The sequence below is a fragment of the Drosophila mauritiana genome, chromosome 3L (genome assembly GCF_004382145.1).
Source record: "Drosophila mauritiana strain mau12 chromosome 3L, ASM438214v1, whole genome shotgun sequence".
Lineage (NCBI taxonomy): Eukaryota > Metazoa > Arthropoda > Insecta > Diptera > Drosophilidae > Drosophila > Drosophila mauritiana.
The window spans coordinates 2399137-2413955 of NC_046669.1; the positions used below are offsets into that span (position 1 = coordinate 2399137).

Below are 14819 nucleotides of genomic sequence, written 5' to 3' on the forward strand. Positions count from 1 at the left end.
GCATTCCTTGGGATTTTCACCGGCAATTATCAGGGACCACGTCGTAAACACCCAACTACAAGTTGCATTTTAATTAGATTCGCAGCAAAAGTAAATTAGAAACCCACCAGCCAGATAGCCAGCCACTCCCCTTCGTCTGCGGTAAAACGCATCCAGATTGACGTAATCGCATTCCGGGAATTGCACATAAGTGGCATACTGCTCCGCGGTTCTGCTGGCCGGTCCATAAAAAGCGTCTAGCGTCGAATGCCACGCCAATTGTGCTAATAAATGAGCCACTTGCTCTGGGCCCAACAGGTGTTTCGTCTATGGCCATGTCTTTGTCTTCCCCTGAATCTCGTTCTTTTCATTCTACTCAAGCCCTAGAAGGCGGAGGCATTCACAGAGAAAAGCCGACTTGGCCATCGACTTAAAAGGGAAAGAAGCATAAAAAAAACAAAAACCCGAAAGCCATAAAAGCCAAACGTGTTCTTTTGATTGGTAAAAAGGGGCAGGGGATCGCGGACTGGGGATTGGGGATGGGGCTTGGCACCAAAGAGCGGCCAGCTTCAATGGCTTATGGCCATTCTCCAGTTTGGCCAGCTCTGTGTGCTCCTCCACTTTGATTTTCATTGCCATAAATGGCATAATAATTTCGCCTTTATCTAGCTCTGCCATCTCAAGATCTTGTCGAATTATTTCGCATTTGGCTCATTATTGGCTCAAATAATTTCTTTATACGGTATCATTAATCAAAGCGTTTCCGCCTTGAGGTGTCGAAATCGGAAAAGCCTGGGGCTGCAAATCTTTCCTTCGGATCTCATCAATCATGCTCTAAACTTATGGTCATTTATAGGCGAGCAAAGTGGGTTTCATGGGTTTCTACGATTCTGCACACCAATAGCTTGCAGTTAAAAATTAGTTAAAGGTCAACAATTTTAAAGCCCTTCCACTGACACAAGCAAATTGCCAGGATATTCCTTTTCCTAGTCTAAATATTTTGCTAATTCCTTCTTCTTTGCCATTTGCGAAACTCAATCCTTCAACCCCTTTTTGCAGGGTTAATTTATTTGCCAGAGGGTTGAATTTCGAGTTGGGCAAATGTTTGCCCAAGGATTGTGTGCTTGGCGACTGCCCTGTCTTTAATTGCGAAGCTTCTCCTTCAGAAAGTTGTACACTTTGGTGGGCATTAGTTTAACAAATTCAAAAGCTGCTTGAACTGATCCTCGACGTTTAAAGGGGCCTCAGTGGTGGTTGGTGGTTCGGTGGGTGCCTCGGTGGTCGTGGTAGTGGTGGTGGTGCTCGTTGTGGAGGTCGTGGATGTGGGCTTGGGCATGGGCTTCGGCTTAGCGCGGCCATCCAGACAGGCCTGCAGGTAGTTGTAGTTCCTGGCAGTGGACTCCACGTAGTGCCGCTCCGCCCGCTGGCAGCACTGGCCGTGGCGCAGATCCACCACTCGGTAGCGTTCCTCCAGCACGCTGGCCGACTCGGAGGCGTTACCCGAAATGCTGTAGGTGGAGACAGTGTTGTTGGAGCCCTGAAATGGTCGGGAATTTACAGTAGGGGCAAGTTGTTTCATAGTTTAAAGGGTCCACTTACCACATTGGCATGACATTGGAAGGATGCGAGGGTTGTGTTAATATTGTTGCAAGCCCTGAGCTCGCTGCAAACTCTTTCGGATGAAAGTCGGATAGTCCTGCGAGTGGCCAGGAAGTCGGCATCGATACCCTTCCTGGAGTCCGCCGCCGCATTGTAGCACTTGGTGTAGTTGGCACTGTACAGCTCCGCGATCAGGTTGGATTCACCGATGTAGCCACCGAAACATGCCACCGAGGCGAAGGGATCTGTCTGCGTGACCCGTGAATTGAGGAACAGACGCGTGAGGCCATCCTGGGTGGGCAGACCCACGTATGGAGGCAATGGTCGGCTGATACCCTCCGCAGGAGACAAAACCAATAAACCGATCACGGCCAGCGAGGCCAGCACTTTCACGGACGACATCTCGGGACACATTGCAGATATTCACCATTCACCGGAGACAGAAGCTCTTTTGACGCACTGCCTCCGGCGGAGAGCTCTTTTATATGCAAACCCGATGCGGCTGACAGGCGCGATGATAAGAATGTTATGTGATTTCCTTTCGCGATGCTCTTATCTGTTTTGCAAAACTTTTCTATTGCCTTGGCGCATTATCTTTTGGCCAATGATAAACCATAGATAAACACCAGGCTGCTGGCTTGATTGAATTGGGATCTCGGAGAATTTACTGCTTCCGTGCAGTGCATTTCATTTTCCATTTACAGCTCCGATTCATATTTTATATGACGCTGGAGAGCACTTCACAATGGCCGCGAATAACTTTCCACGGTGTGAACGCTTTCTAAGTAGCTGGTTAATATTGGCCCTAGGTAAATACAGTATATTACGTTGATAAACTAGGGATTCTTTATGGCGCGCCACGCTCATCCGCTGTTCAAATACCCTTTGTTTGGGGGCCTAATTTTATAAACATCGCAAATATTGAAACAATAAGCTCGGCGAGTCGCATTGCGATTAAGGGGTTGTAATGGAAGGCGGATGAGTAAGTGATTTATTTAAAAACTATTAACATATTTCACCCCTGAGTTATTAAGCTAATATCAATTCCACGGATCATCAATAAAATACGGTTCTGTTTCAAAAAAGTGTCAATATCAACAGCGTTACAAGTATTTAATGATTAGATAATAATGCTTACATACTAAGTATCACGAACATCGCAGTTACCTTTAACCGAAACCCCAATGCAATTGAAAACTTTAATGGTTCGACGACTTTCTGGGCTTTAGACCCACATTTATGCCCGAAGCTGAGCGCAGGATGAAGTTCAACATGGGCTTGACCTCCTCTCCAAGGGGCAGCAGTTCATAGAACCTGAGGACCTTGCTGATCAGGACCTTCATTTCCAGAACGGCAAACTTCTGGCCAATGCAGTTCTTGGGTCCCGCACTGAAGGGCACATAGGCAAAGGTATCGTGGCCTTGCTCTTGGTCCTCCAAGAATCGCTCCGGCTTGAAGCTGAGGGGATCTGGGAAGTAGGCCGAATCCCGATGGGCGTAGTAGAGAACTAGGTAGATGCTTGTGTTGGCGGGAATGGTCTTGTCTCCGATCTTCAGATCCTTCTGCGCGTGCCTACCAATGGCAGGCACTGGCGGATACAGTCGCATGGTCTCCTTGATCACGCAGTCCAGATACTTCAGGTCCTGTAGCTGGGCTTGGGTCACTGGAGCGGAGGCGTCCGGGCCCAGGACGCGCAGCAACTCCTCGTAGATGCGCTGCTGAACCTCGGGATGCCTGGCGATGGCGTAGAGGGCGTGGGACACACCACTGCTGGTGGTGTCGTCGCCCTCGAACATGAAGGTGTCGACCTCCTCGCGTATGTCCGCATCCGACAGTGGCTGATTGTTGATGCTCGACTGCAGCAGGATGTCCAGCAGAGCCATCTGCGACTTGCTACCGATCTCGGCATCGCCCAGACCTGCAAGAGATTAGACAAAAGTCAGCAGTGATGACATGTGACTTCCTGGTGAGTCAGTGCACCTACTCAGCGGTCGGTAGGTGCCGTCGGCCTTAGCCCGCCGCACGGTTTCTCGCCGCTCTCTGATGACCTTGTCGGTGAAGTCGTGCATGACGCGGATATCGCTCAGCAGTTGGCGGTGCAGCAAAGGTGCCGCCAGCGGGAACAGCCAGTTGTAGCGCCTCGAGAACCTGAACATGCGATCCGGTTGGATATAGACCACACTATAGGGAGTGGAAGTGGGGAAAGTCTTAGCAAGTTTCAGTTTATTATATGTAATGCCCACCTCTTCAGCGCCTTGATATAGGGAAAATCGGGGTCGTTCTGGGCATTCACCTGTACACCCATGGCAGCCTCTGCGAAAAGATTGAATAAGTCAATACTAAATATAAGCATCTTTATTAGTGTAGTAAATTATACGTGTCCAGTAAGCAGAACCAATTCCCAGAATTCAAGTGTGACTTATTTAAGAGTCAAGTTTAATTTATTTTAATTGACGTTTTAAATTATCCTAATCTCATCTCGACTCACCTGTTATCACGTCAAGAGCTGCCAGCGACACGTACTTGAGCATATCCACCGCTGTCTTACCATCGGCCACCTTCCTCAGATTATCCGCCATAACGCCACTATGTCGATCCATGATCTCCACATAGTGTTCAAGGACCTTGAAGTGGAATGCGTGGGTGAAAATCTTCCTTCTGGCGTGCCATTTTCGACCCGTGCTAACGAGAAGTCCGTCGTTTAGGAAGGGTCTCAGATACTCGTAGAGTTGACCCTTTTCCAGGAGAGTGGTGCTACTCAAGATGGTCTCAAAGTACTGCAGGTCCTTCGTGTAGATCAGGGACTCGCCCAAGATCCAAAAACGAAAGGTCTTGCCATACTTGTCGAACTTTTCCCCCACCCATCCGATAATGTCTGAAAGGGTTCAAGGTGTTAGTTTTTTTTAAATATTAGTAGTATTCTTGTGATCGATAGAACTCACTCTCCGCTCCCAAGTGCAGAGCCTGGACACCACAGCCCAGGATCGGAATGGAAATGGGTCCTGGGATCTCGGACTTCTCGAAGGCGAGGACTCGTTGCCGCTTGCGTCCAAAGTCCCAGGTGAGGAGCATGATCAGAGCTCCCGTGATCAAGGTCAGCCACATGCTACTGTGGCTACTGTTGTGATGACCTTTTGGGGGTGATTAAGTCCGCGGATTGGCCCCGAATCCGTTCAGAGTTGGCTGTTTTAATTCGGTTTCACTTTTTGCGTTGTTGATGCCGCAGCTTTTGTAGATCAACTGTTTGGGCCGAGCGATGATAACCGGCCGCTTGACCAGCCAAGCGCAATTTCAGTTCAGTTTTTAAAACTATACGTATTCTCTGTATAATCGGATTCTCCGGCTCTCAGCACGTTCCTCTCCGGGGAACTGGTTTTGGTTGAAACATATGAGTCGTGTTTTGATTATGAGTCCGAGTGTTGCAAGTCGCGGTATGCGATTCGCATTCAAAGCGGCCTTTTTGCTCTGACAGATAGTCAAAGTGACCAAGTCGAATGAACAAGTGCTGATATTGAAAGTGTAAAGTGTGTACATACAGTGAGCGATCGATGTAGTGAATAAAATGAGTAGCTGGATTTATTGGTATAAGTTAAAATCTGTGCTGAAATACCAGTTTTGCTCAGTAGTTACTAAAGTAATTATAATCTCAATTATTTATATAGTCATTGCAAAAAGGGGTCTACTCATTCGTTTGATTCTTGTTATTGTCATTGGACAGTACATTGTTGCCTACTAAAAATTCAGCTCGGTTTCTGTTTTGTCTCGTAATCTAAACGCAATTACTGAGCTTTTTAACCCCAAGCTAAACAATTTTAAAACGAGAACAGCATTTCCCCGCAGTGTGTGAAGTTGCCGATCGAGTAAAAGGCTCACACCTCAATTGTGTCTGGTAATTAAAGGAAAATTTATGCACCAGACCAACCCCTCGAAAATAGCAAATTCGCGACTTGGCGACATGCAGGGCACCCAGGAAACGGTAGCATCTCCCGATGAGCAGAACAAGGCACTTGACAAGCCACCAGTCCAAGCCCTCCAGTTCCTCAGCTCATCCCACCGTTCCCGCCAGAAAAAACAGCTGTGACAATCGGAGCGAGGCGACAAGACACGAGGCCAGACCTCAAGACTGCACTCGGAAAAACGGGCAGTAATAAATAACAAATCGAACTAAAAAATATTTATCTTTTGTATTGATATAAAAATAGCTTGGGGACTGTGTAATTGAAAACATTATCAATCCTAATCTATTTAATTTGTTTTCAAAGTTGATAATATATATAAATTCGTTTGTTTACCAAATGCTATTTTCTCCGAGTGTTTGAGGTCTTCAGTTGAATGGACTGCGATTGCTGCTCGTAGTTCTGGTTGCCGTTGTTCCCGGTTAACTCGTTGAACTTGGCGGCAGAGTTCATTGGAGTTGAAGTAGAAGACCGGGATGAGGGCATGGGCTCGGAACCATTGCGATATTACGATGTGGACGGGCACAAGTCGGCGGAAAACCGGAGACAGTCGTAGCAAGTACATTCACTTGGCGGTCAATTAAGGCACTCGGATGACATCCGCACATGTTCCGCCGACATGGTCGTGGGCCTGGCCAGAAAACAAAACAAGTTATCAAAACGTCGAAAAGACCGAAAGAAGTTTACCTTTTTCCGCGACGATGACGCGGTTCCTCTGACGCCAGCGGAACGGTAAATGGGAGCGTCACATCAAATATATATAATATATCTGTTCTACAGAAGATACCAGATATAAGTAGAAAGAAAAGCAAACAGTCGGCCAAATTGTAGACCATCTGAAAAACGTCGACTCACTTTATTCCCAGGGAGACTGAAGCAAGAATTTCATGGTGGAGTAATAGAGGTAATTATGCGGGTCCCAGAGTTGGGGAGAATATATAGGAAAACTCAATCAATAAGTGCACGCCCATCTGCAAGACCGGGAAAAAGCCGTGACAGGCACGTAGTACGGACAACCCCAGTGAAATATGGATTTCCCCGCCCTAATGGGATTCATATAGAGCTGCATCCCAGATCTTAACCAGCTGTAAGTGGGATTCGAGGAAACTCCTTTGTCTGGCCTGCCCAAAAAACGCATGTTTCCTGCTTCCACTGCAGTCAACACACGGAGTCACTCAACTGCCATTTACCCGTGCCCCAAACTCCCAAAAATCCACACAATCTCCCCCGGATTCAACACCCCCATCCATGGCCATTGGCATCGAACAAAGAGCCGGGCTGAGTTTTGTTTTGACGCATTTTCGGCGTTGTCTCGGCAACCGGCAAACCGAGGAACCAAAAGAAGAACAAGTCTGGGGATCCCCCAGTGGGTGGGGCTCTGGGCGTTGGATGATGGGTGGTGGACAGGGGCTGCTCACTCGAGGGTTGCTTCTGCCGACAGCACGTGTCTGGGATACTGCGCCTGCTCGTGGAAAAACAAAAGCAGCTGATTGCAGGAGTTCCGCAACAAAGTTGCGGAGGCAAATGTTGACAAGCGTTAACCCCAGAAAGGTTGAAGGTCAAAAAACTATAAAGTTTTAAGTTTTAACAATATAGGGAATATAAAATACATCTATTGCAAGGGAAAATCTGCCAAATGCGAATGATGAGGTAAACAACTTTTTGCTAAGATAAGTGCAGCCCATTGCCAAATTTCGATTTCACAAAGCAACCAAAAAGTCGCGACACCTTGAACTTGAGGTGAAATTGTTTGTAGCTTTTAACTCAGAGTAACAATTAAGCAAGTTTTTCAGCTGGGCGCATAAGCAAAACTGCTGAACAAAAGGCCCGCGAGTTGGTAACTACTTTTAAACCTTCCACTGGGCCGGCCTAATGAAATGTCGAATGGCCAGACAAAAGACAAAAGAGCCAAGCAGCCAGGCAAAAAGCGAAAAAGCTGTAAGCCCATGTTGACGTCGTAATTTTGCATCATTACCGCCGCCTTCAACTGCTCTCCTCCGGACTTGAAAAGCGGGCAATCTGCGGCGTGGGAAAGTCAACCCGACGCGATCTTGAATCTGGCCGATTCAATCCGATCTTGGATCTCGGATCTCTGATAATCTTCGCGCATTGTCCGGATCTTCATTGCCTTTCATTGCTCTCATCAACTTGGAGTTTGGCGCCTTCGTGGGTAATTGTCACTCTTTGGGCTGCCAAAATCGCTGCTCTTGGGACTTTTGCGAGTCCCATTCGCTTTCTGCCATAATTCATTGCATAAGTCAATTTCTGCTTACCTGGTGATTTATATGACGCGATGCATTACCGGCAATTCACCTGAGCTTCATATGGCTGCACTGGGAAAAAAGTGTGGCTCTTAAGATCACTTTAAACTCATAGCAATTGTAAATAGTCCCATGGTCATATATCTTAGACAAATATTTGTGTTTATTTTCTTAAAATAAGTCAAATACAATTTAAATAATAGTTGTAGATTTTTCTAAGTGCCGCCACACGATCCAACTCGATGGCCCGCCTGATATCATTTTGCGGTTTGCCATCAAGTCAGATACTTCTGTTGGGAATATATCATGTTTTAGTATTATTAGCTGTGAGATATTATTATTTATACTTATTCAGCCTCAACTGCGGCTGCAACCTTGCTAAAAAACCGCTCAAACTCAACAGTTGCGGTTCGTTTATCTCGAACCGGGTACTTGACATAGAGACAATGACAGAGACCCTCTAGGAACGGGGAGTTGGCATTGATCGTGATCGGGAGTGCAGCAGGCACTCTTCACATCATTTATATGAGCTATATGAGGTATTTTTGCATACATTTTCAACACCTTGAGGGAATCTGTGGGCTTACAACTCCATTAGAGATCATTCCGTGTGAGGGCCTCGTAAAGCGATGGCTGGATGGCGTGCCATTTTTTATGCCGCGCCAAATAGTTTATAAAACAATTCATTTTGTTATATCATTAAGTCGCCATAAACCGCTGCCGCATTGCCAAACTGATCGCGTGATCACTCTCAGTCTCGGTTCACATTCACTTTTGGCCAAAGAAATTTCAATTTTAATTACCGCACTGGGTAATTCAATTACAAAACGCGAGTGAGCCGAGCAAGTGGCCTGCTGATCAACGATCCCTGGAATGGCTTCTAATTATATGCAGAAGCGTCTCAGTTCCGTGGAACCTGAGCTCCCTGAGCTGTCCGTCAGTCGTGTGGAATGGAGGTGGTATCGCCTGGGCTTTCGTACATGTATGTATCTTCAGGGTGTGGCTCAGCATGTCCATTCACCGCACCCAGGAGTTTGGCACTCAAGCTAATTGCTCGCTAAACGCTTTCCAAAGGGCAATTACTGCACTAAAAACTATAGCTATCGACTGTGGAAACAGGAGAAGTTCAAGCCCGGGAGGAGCCACTCGCGTGTCTGCCCTCTGACCTATGGCTCCTGGCCAGCAGATATTCCCCAATCCCAATCTCACTCCACCGCGTCTGCAATTTCTGCCATTATTCCATTAGCCAGGCTTTTACTTTGATTTCACGTCTCAGCAGTTGTGGCTAAACTTTGAACTTTACCAATGCCATTTTCCATGCGGTTATGCATGGTAATTGAAATCGAGTTTTAGTTTTGTTTGGATTTCAATTGGAGACTCTAGCTTAGAGATACAGTTTCAGTGCTATTAATTCTGAGATTCTTGAGATAATACATTTGATTTGATGTCCTCCTGACTGCTTAGGAAATATTTCCAAAACTTATTCGGTTTCCTGAAGTAAGATAATAAAATGTAAGGTGCTAAAACGCTCCTGACATAGTCATCATGTTGCTCTTCAACGGATTTACACACGATCAGCAAACAGTGGACACTTCGTCCGACATTTTAGGTAGATGAGGTCCGAAAACCCAGCACCTGGTCAGCGTTTGCCTGTCGCGGGTCTGTCAAAAATTTTCCAAATTAATATGCAATTTAGCTGTCAGCAGTTTGGCTGTTTGTTTACCTGCCTTAGGTTCGCAGGTGGCGAGCCTCGTCGGGATTGGAACTCAGATACCTAAGTGTACTGGGACCCAATCCATGCTGCCTGCTCATTCGTCTTTGTTCGCTCGTCGCGTGCAGTTCGCTTTTCAATCGCTTTTCCAGTGCCTCTCGCAGTAAGGAAAACACGTGCAGAGATTTCCCAAATGTGAGTGCGCCTTGTTTTTCCTTTAGCATGGCCATTGCCAAATCGAAAACCAAACAAGTTCTTAGCGGTTTCTGAATGCCGCCTGTCGTTCCGAATAATCAGTGACATATATAAATGCCGGGCCCATTTCGTTGGGGTTTTGTTTTCCGCGCGACTTTGACTCACGCTGTGAGATATTTCTCAAGGCGGTCAGAATCCAGAAATCAAAATGTACCGAATCGTGTCCGGTGACTAATAAGCGTCTGCTCAGAAGTTTATGAAAAATCTCCGAGTCGTTCTTAACGGTGCTGCTAAAAAAAAAGTGAATACAAGGCGGTTTCCATTCGATACAGATAGAATCTTGTTTTGCTGAGACAAAGCCCAGCTTTTGATCAATGGAAGTGCTGAATGAAATGTGCGGGAAATAACGATTCCAGTGGAATTCTATGCCATTTCGATCGAGCATAATAATGAATTGTGTTGTCCCTCAACAAGTATTTGAAATTTGTTTTACTGGCAAAACATAATTCTAATAAAATCATAGACCGGCAAGCTTATGAATAATGCAGAATAATATGCTTGCCCCAACTTCCACCGTCTTACATGCTTTAAAATGTCAGTTGGTACAAGGAAACTGAATGGCTAAGAGGATAATCCCCCGAGCCAAGCAATCAACTTGTCTCATTAGCCGCCCGCGGTTTTTTAACGTCAACGTCTGACGGCCAATAAAAATGAGACCCAGCCATAACAATAACCGATCCGATGACCATTTGCAGAAGAAAATACCATTGCCAACTGCGAGGAAAATCGCTGCCCAGCGCCTAATAAAATCCATGGTCCATGGATGGTCCCCTATTAAAGGAGAAAGTTGCTTTGGCTTGGCTGCAGAGGAGGGCAAAAACATTTCAGCAGAAATAAAAGGCCGACTGACTGTCGATCGCTTCCTGTGCATTCTATTCGAAGAGGGACGTTCGAATAAGGCAGCTCCACTCGTTCATTAGTGGCCGAGAAAATGCCATGTCACGAGTTTCCTATTAAGATGGGGAAAATGGGAACGGATTGTGGAGTCCATTGAGGAAAACGCACGTTTTCAGCCATTCCTGCATGCATTCGTATCTGCACTCGAAGCTCTTTATCTCATATCTCGTGGATTCGCACCTTAATTGCCACACTTTATGCGCACTTTTAACGGTCTATCGTCTGTTTCTCTCTCTTGCAGAAATATCGTTGCGAAAAGCAAGAGTCACTCGGGCATATCAGCACCCATCGGCCTTGGCCCCCAGCTACCACCCCTTCCCCTCGGCGGCGGCTTCGTTAAGTTGCGTCATGTAGCCAAGGAGGAGGACACCAGTAGCAGCAGCACCACATCCTCCGCCAAGGAATCGCCAGATAAGAAGGATCTCGGCCAGGAGCAGGCAGAAGCTTCGGGAGACTCATCGCACCCGACGGCTCTGCCACAGTTTCTTCAAGGCGTCCAACGATCATCAACCGAGGTGAGTCTAGTATCCATCTGAAGAAGACGGAAGAGGTTAGATGTTAAGTAGAAAAATCCCAAAGAGTCAAGAACGAATCGATTCCCTTGGATAATTTCAATACAGAACCCCCCTAATTGTATCTGACCTAGTGTCAATTGAACCGATTCACGTGTGAGCTGATGCCAACCATCCATTATCGATTATCCATTTATCCAGGTCATGGGCCCCGATCAGCGCTCTTTGGTGATTTCGAAGACCGGCTCCATTGCGGAGCGTTTGGCGGCACTCCACAAAAGTGGCGAGGACGACTGGAAGAAGCGCATCTCGAAGCGCGACGAAGTCGACGATGTGCACCGTGAAAACTTCGTAAACGTGAGTACCCACCACTTGTATCTGGTATCTGCAATCTTGAATATGGAGTATGTAGTGTATATGGTATCTGGAAGATAGGTTAAGCTGCACTGCATGCGGTGGTCTGCTGTGGACCGCAACGAATCCGATCTCGATCTCGATCGCAATTGCGTGAAAATGGTTTCCTTATTGCTAATCGTTTTGTTTATTAACGTTGTTGCACTTTTCTCTGCAATTTCTGCAATGTGCCCGTTGTTCGTGCAATGCCAACTGAGCGTTAAACCTGACGGCAATGACATAATAATGCGAAAAGTGCAAGTGATACCGATCGCGGAGGGATGAGGATGAGGCTGGGGGTGTTATCTGGATGATGTGTGTGACTTACATCCGAGGAAGGGAAGTGACGTAATTGAAGTGGGTAGCGCGATAAGGTGTCTTTCTGCGAATTGCGTGTATTATGAATAATCAGAATGGATCATAATGCTACAGAAGGCCATTCTATACTTACCGAACCTAAATACCTGTAAAATGTCTCACGGTTACCAAAATGAAATATTCGATAAGAAAATGAATCACTGGCATCTTGATTCGCTATATAATACATTATAATATATTGCTAAGTAATTAAGAATTTTAATGTTTATTTTAAGTTTTACATTGCAGTTTGTCTGTCTTACTTGATAAATTTACATTACGTATACGTCATGTATACTACATGTCGTATACACAAAAACGTTGCATACTTTCGGGCATAGCGCCAACACACGGCATGTTCGAATCTCGTAAGAAATGTTGCATACTTTCAGGGTGACATTGATCCAACTTTGCATTGATTTTCAAACGAAAACGAACTTTTGCACCTTTTTTTGGGGGAAGTGCAAGTTTGGCAAGTTTGCTGTTTTCACTAGCCAACTCAAGAGCTTCGCCTGCTTTTGCCTTATTATTTATGGGCATGGGCACTTTGCCGCTGCTGCTATCAGACCTGGTTTAAAATCCGATTCCGTTTGGACTGTCAATTAGCCGATCCATTGAAAATTGCCGCTAGCTTTTGGCGAGACATGAAGTTTAGTGAACCCTCTCTCTGGTAAACGGTTACTTCTGGTTCATAATTATGCGGGTAGTCTTCGCCCGCCCTTTTCGCGCCTTTCCCCAAAGTAGTCGCCGAAGTAATCACACTTAATTACTGGGACTCCGCCTCCTTATACGAGTTTATATGTGTATATATATGGTGCCCACCATCCCATCGTCTGTTGGGTGGAGAAATTGTGAGGAAATCGTGTCAGAGCGATCTTCTGACCCACACACCAAACAAAATGCATATTATATTCCCCACTCTCAGGCCAAATGAGTTTTCAAGTGCTGTCGCTTTTGTTATTGTTGTGGTTGCTACAGCTGTTACTGTTTTGGGTTCCCTATTTTCATAGTGGCTCAGTGCACTGAGAGAAAGAATTGTGTCTTCCTCGTGAGAGACTAATATTTTATATACTAACTACAAAGTATTATTTTCTGTGTGCTTGACGACAACACAGTGGGACAAGGTCAATGTGCAGAGCGTATATTTAGAGAAGATACATCATCTGAAAGGGAGTGCCCATTTCGCTTGCTCCCCACCCAAAGTTCTACCCTCATTTTCCGCCCCACGACACTTGACGCCCATTATAGTACAATTTATTAATAATTAAGATGAATTTCTGTTTTCCCTGCTCTGATGGACGCGAGACACTCGCATTCATGCGCTGTTTGGCAGACGTCCCAGGTGGCGTATGCGCAATTAGTCTGCCCAACTCTTTGACGCAGTCCCCAAGCGCGTGTCAAGGCAGAAAGAAATCTTTGTAATTTAGCACAATTTATCAGGCCGCGATCGCAGAAAGCGAGTGAACAAACGAGCGGAGCAAATGAAAATGCGCATAGTAATGAAGGGCTCGCCAGAGTGCCGCATCCAGAATACAGCAACAAGCATCCAGCATCTTGCATCCAGCATCTCGCATCCAGCATCCAGGAGTTTCGGTTCCAAGAGGGCAGCTAAAAATATATAGACAGTGTCTAGTTTTCTGCTCCTGCCTTCACAATTTGGAGGCAACTGCCAACTTACATTTTGCCATAATTTTCCAAACTTGCCTTGTGGGCTGTGGCAAGCGCAGCATCTGGGAAAGCAAACCAAGAGCAACTACAGCAGCCAGACCAGACACTCGGAGAAAAAATGTAACTCAAAAATATACGTTTGGTTCCTAAGCTGTAGGCAGTAAGTCCCTAAACTATAAAAATATCTTTCAAATATATTCGTCTGATATTCAACTATTTGATTAAACCTTGGAAATAATATATGTTTTTAAGAAGTTTGCTTACTTTTTTTCCCTAACTGTAGCAACAATTACAAAGCAAAGAAATAAAGATGGAAAAGGAGGCGACCGAAGGTTGCTTTTGGACTGCTTCTAACTGGCAGAAGTTGTTGTTTTAGGGGCTTCGCAGGGTCCGCAGCATTTGATCTCCGCCTGGAGATCTTGAACGTGCTCATCTTCCAGCTGCAGGCCTCGCCTCATGCTGTTGTAAATTGTTTTGTAAATTTGATATACTTGCAGTTTTGTGCTGCAGCTCGCCGCAGTCTACTTCATTATCATTGTTGCAGTTGCGATGTTGCTGCAAAGCTGCAATGTTGCTGCGGTGCTGTTGATGTTGCTGCTGTACTTGTTCATTAGTCCATGCCCTCCTCGCTGCAGTGACAACAGCGGCGGAAAGGGGCAGAAAAACAGCAGTAGCCCGAGCTGTTCATAAACTTCTAAAATCAACTGCGGCCCTCTGTTTTCCCCGTTTGTATCTGTATCTGTATATATATATATATATATATCTGCTGCTGTATCTGTATCTGGCTGATGTATCTACAAGCTGCAAGAATGCCTGCTTATTGCTGATTACTTTTATTGCTTCTGTGTGTGATTCATTACTTCTCGAGATAAGGTGGCTTGCTGCTCTCGATCCTCTACCTTTTTTCTTAGTTTCTTGGCAGCTATTGAATTTTTAGACAATTACATCATTGTGCCTCAAGTTGCTGAACTTGCATTGGTTTATTTTTAGTGCGACTAAATGAATTTCGCGTTAGGCCTTCTTGGCTGCCTTCTTCTTCTCTGGTGATTCATCTCATCAGCTTGGGCAGATGTGGGCCCAGCCCAAAAATTTCGTTGTCCCTTTTTATGTGGTCACATTCCAGTCACGAAGTGTACAGAAGATGTGTGTGTATACAGATGATCGTTTTAAGTTTTGGTACAATGTAAAAGTAAGACTTAAAACAGCTTGCTAAACAATAATGTATTTCGAT

General features: G+C 45.7%; 3 protein-coding genes across 9 annotated transcripts in view; 1 reads left to right on the forward strand and 2 right to left on the reverse strand.

Moving 5' to 3' along the window:
• Positions 1 to 14819, forward strand: part of LOC117141986 (supervillin) — a 101404-nt gene that overhangs the window by 76106 nt on the left and 10479 nt on the right. For 6 of the 7 annotated variants that reach the window (XM_033305800.1, XM_033305801.1, XM_033305802.1 and 3 more), the window contains 2 exons: positions 10900 to 11173; positions 11372 to 11527. In XM_033305800.1, coding sequence (XP_033161691.1) covers positions 10900 to 11173; positions 11372 to 11527 — 430 coding nt within the window. Of the gene's footprint in view, positions 1 to 9608; positions 9702 to 10899; positions 11174 to 11371; positions 11528 to 14819 lie in introns of those variants that run through there. The other variant, XM_033305815.1, reaches the window with a different exon arrangement.
• On the reverse strand, positions 1061 to 2033 carry LOC117141996. Its single transcript, XM_033305844.1, has 2 exons — positions 1579 to 2033; positions 1061 to 1516 (listed from the first exon to the last, which is right to left on the reverse strand). The coding sequence occupies exons 1-2, from the start codon at positions 1990 to 1992 to the stop codon at positions 1169 to 1171; spliced, it is 762 nt and encodes a 253-aa protein (XP_033161735.1). The 5' UTR covers positions 1993 to 2033; the 3' UTR covers positions 1061 to 1168.
• Positions 2527 to 4871, reverse strand: LOC117141991 (probable cytochrome P450 4d20). Its single transcript, XM_033305830.1, has 5 exons — positions 4521 to 4871; positions 4067 to 4453; positions 3822 to 3891; positions 3563 to 3759; positions 2527 to 3496 (listed from the first exon to the last, which is right to left on the reverse strand). Exons 1-5 carry the CDS (start codon positions 4681 to 4683, stop codon positions 2778 to 2780), a joined length of 1536 nt encoding a protein of 511 aa, XP_033161721.1. The 5' UTR covers positions 4684 to 4871; the 3' UTR covers positions 2527 to 2777.